Genomic DNA, 2504 nt, shown 5'->3' with positions numbered 1-2504 from the left:
ACGTCCGCTTTCCATGCTAGCATGGGTTGGACGATTTGACTGAGGACTGGTGAAACCGGATGGCTACACCAGGCTCCCATCTAAATTTGGCAGAGTTTCTACAGCTGGATGCCCTTCCTAACGCCAACCACTCAGTGAGTGTAGTAGGTGCTTTTACGTGTCACCTGCACGAAGGCCAGTCAGGCGATACTGGCAACGGCCACGCTCGAAATGGTGTCTTTTATGTGCCACCCGCACAAGCCAGTCCAGGGGCACTGGCAACGATCTCGCTGTCACTCGTAAATCTATTAATCCTGTGTGTTGGTTAGTCTTGCCTTCTCAATGCCAAGTGGGTTGTTAGGTTGTATGCTGACAATTCGTTATCATTGTTACTTCACTCATTAGTCCTCATCAACATTGTTTTAACATCCACTTTTCCATGTTTGCATGGATCAGATGGAGTTTTGTTGAGGTTGGGTTTTCTATGGCCACACGCCCTTCTTGTCACCAACCCTCACCTGTTTCCAAGCATAATAATGTTTCCCAATGAATAGACATGATTTTATGGAAGACTGGAAATGAAACACCACTTGTATAATGGCAGGGAGACAATAATATACTGATATGACAGGATTCCACACAGTTTCCTGGTGGAAGATTTTAATTCAGAACTTATGAAAACAAAACATTTATTTGTACTACAGAGCCAGTTTGGCAGTGTAAGGAGAAAGGTGGGTGAACCATATTTCCCTAGGTCTATTCTGCTTTATCAAATATTTCCTTTGAAGATGATAGATTTTTTTTCCTTGCCTTTAACCCTCCAACGCAGAGTATAGGCCACTTATAATTGAATTCCATGTTGCATAATTTCTCGCTTCTGTACTTATACTCTGCCATGAATGTTCCCCTTTCTCTAGTTCCTTTTGTGTTGATCTACGCCACGAGTTCTTAGGCCTACCTTTCTTTCTATATCCATCCGGATTCCACTGTGAAGCACTTTTAGCTACATTTGGTGTGTCCTTTCTAATTGTGCCACCAATCAACTTCCACTTTTTCTTAAATATTTGCTCCCTAATCGAAACTTGATTCATTCTTTGTCATAGCTCCATACTGCTTATGTGTTTGGGCCATCTGATTTTAAGTATACTATGCAAGCATCTGTTGGTGAATGATTGTATTTGCTTATTTGACTTAACTGTTGTTCGCCATGTTTCAGCCCCATACAATAACCCCTCGTCCTCGTCGTGAGAGATTGAAACTGGTAAAGCTGGCCAACGGTGGGGCTATGGTGAAGTTGAATGGGCTAATCACCCATGCAATGGATTTTCAAATTGATTACGAAAACACTGATGATAGATTAGATATCTTATTATGCATCTTGGCTAACTGGTTTTTAAACACCATAGCTTGGTTGACAGGATTGTTTGTGTATATAAGTGAGATTCTCATTTAGTTTATTATAGGATTTACACGAATGTGAATTTATGTCTGGGGAAATGTGGAAGACATCAACTTCGAATAAATTAGTAGATACAGTGATTTTGAAGCCTAACTGACTAAAAAGTATATCTGACAGAAAAAGGGGGCAAAAATTTTGGTCTTATTACCATCTTTTTCATCAACCTTCTTGTTCTTTTCTCATATTTTCTTGTAGACCAGCATCCTAGTTTATAAATAAATCTAACAATATGCATATTGATCCAGAAAGTGTTCTTGGAGATACATGGCATATTACTCTTTTTCTTGTTTCAGTCATTTGACTGTGGTCATGCTGGAGCACCGCCTTTAGTCAAGCAAATTGACCCCAGGACTTATTCTTTGTAAGCCCAGTACTTGTTCTATCGGTCTCTTTTGCCAAACTGCTAGGTTACGGGGACACAAACACAGACACACACACATATATATATATGACGGGCTTCTTTCAGTTTCCGTCTACCAAATCCACTCAGAAGGCTTTGGTCGGCCCGAGGCTATAGTAGAAGACACTTGCCCAAGGTGCCAGAGTAGTTTTATATTCTTAACCATGAAACGTCGTACATGATTAACTAAAGGCAGGTTTGTTTTTTATTTTCTCTTCTGTTTTTGTTCTGTGTGTGCCATAAATATCGCCATTCGTTAGAGAAAAACTTGTAGTTTAGAATCCGTAGTTCTTTGACTGCTATTTCTAAATTTTCAGCATGTTGGTGAAGCAACTCAATGCTAATCCCTATATATTTATGATTATAAATGGTTTTACCGATAAAGGCTTTTTTCATACTGAACTACTTGGCAAAATTGTTAATTATTAATTTTATTACTAATTGGCAATTCCCTGCCCTATATCTGTATACATATATATATATGAATATGTGTGTATTCTTTCTATTTTCCAGACCAAAGAGCAGACACAACTTATTCAATAACAGATGAAATTACTGCAGGTGGTAACATGCTGCAGTCTGTATGCCTGGTGGTCATGCTTCTTTCGACAGCCCTCTTTAAACTACTGATCTAAGATGAGAGAAAAAGGGTTGCAGCAGACTCGA

The 2504-nt window shown here is 39.3% G+C and overlaps 1 protein-coding gene across 1 annotated transcript in view; it reads left to right on the top strand.

The window, feature by feature from the left end:
• The window catches only part of LOC106877147 (CD109 antigen), a 4755-nt gene extending 2257 nt beyond the window's left edge, over positions 1-2498 (top strand). Inside the window, exon 3 of the mRNA XM_014925952.2 lies at positions 2352-2498. Within this exon, the coding sequence (XP_014781438.1) occupies positions 2352-2473 (122 nt within the window). The 3' untranslated portion in view covers positions 2474-2498. The remainder of the gene's footprint in view (positions 1-2351) is intronic.
• Positions 2499-2504: the final 6 nt, after the last annotated feature.

This window comes from Octopus bimaculoides, chromosome 30 (genome assembly GCF_001194135.2).
Source record: "Octopus bimaculoides isolate UCB-OBI-ISO-001 chromosome 30, ASM119413v2, whole genome shotgun sequence".
NCBI lineage: Eukaryota > Metazoa > Mollusca > Cephalopoda > Octopoda > Octopodidae > Octopus > Octopus bimaculoides.
The sequence above is the reverse complement of the archived record's forward strand: the minus strand, read 5'-3'. Positions and strand labels throughout refer to the sequence as shown.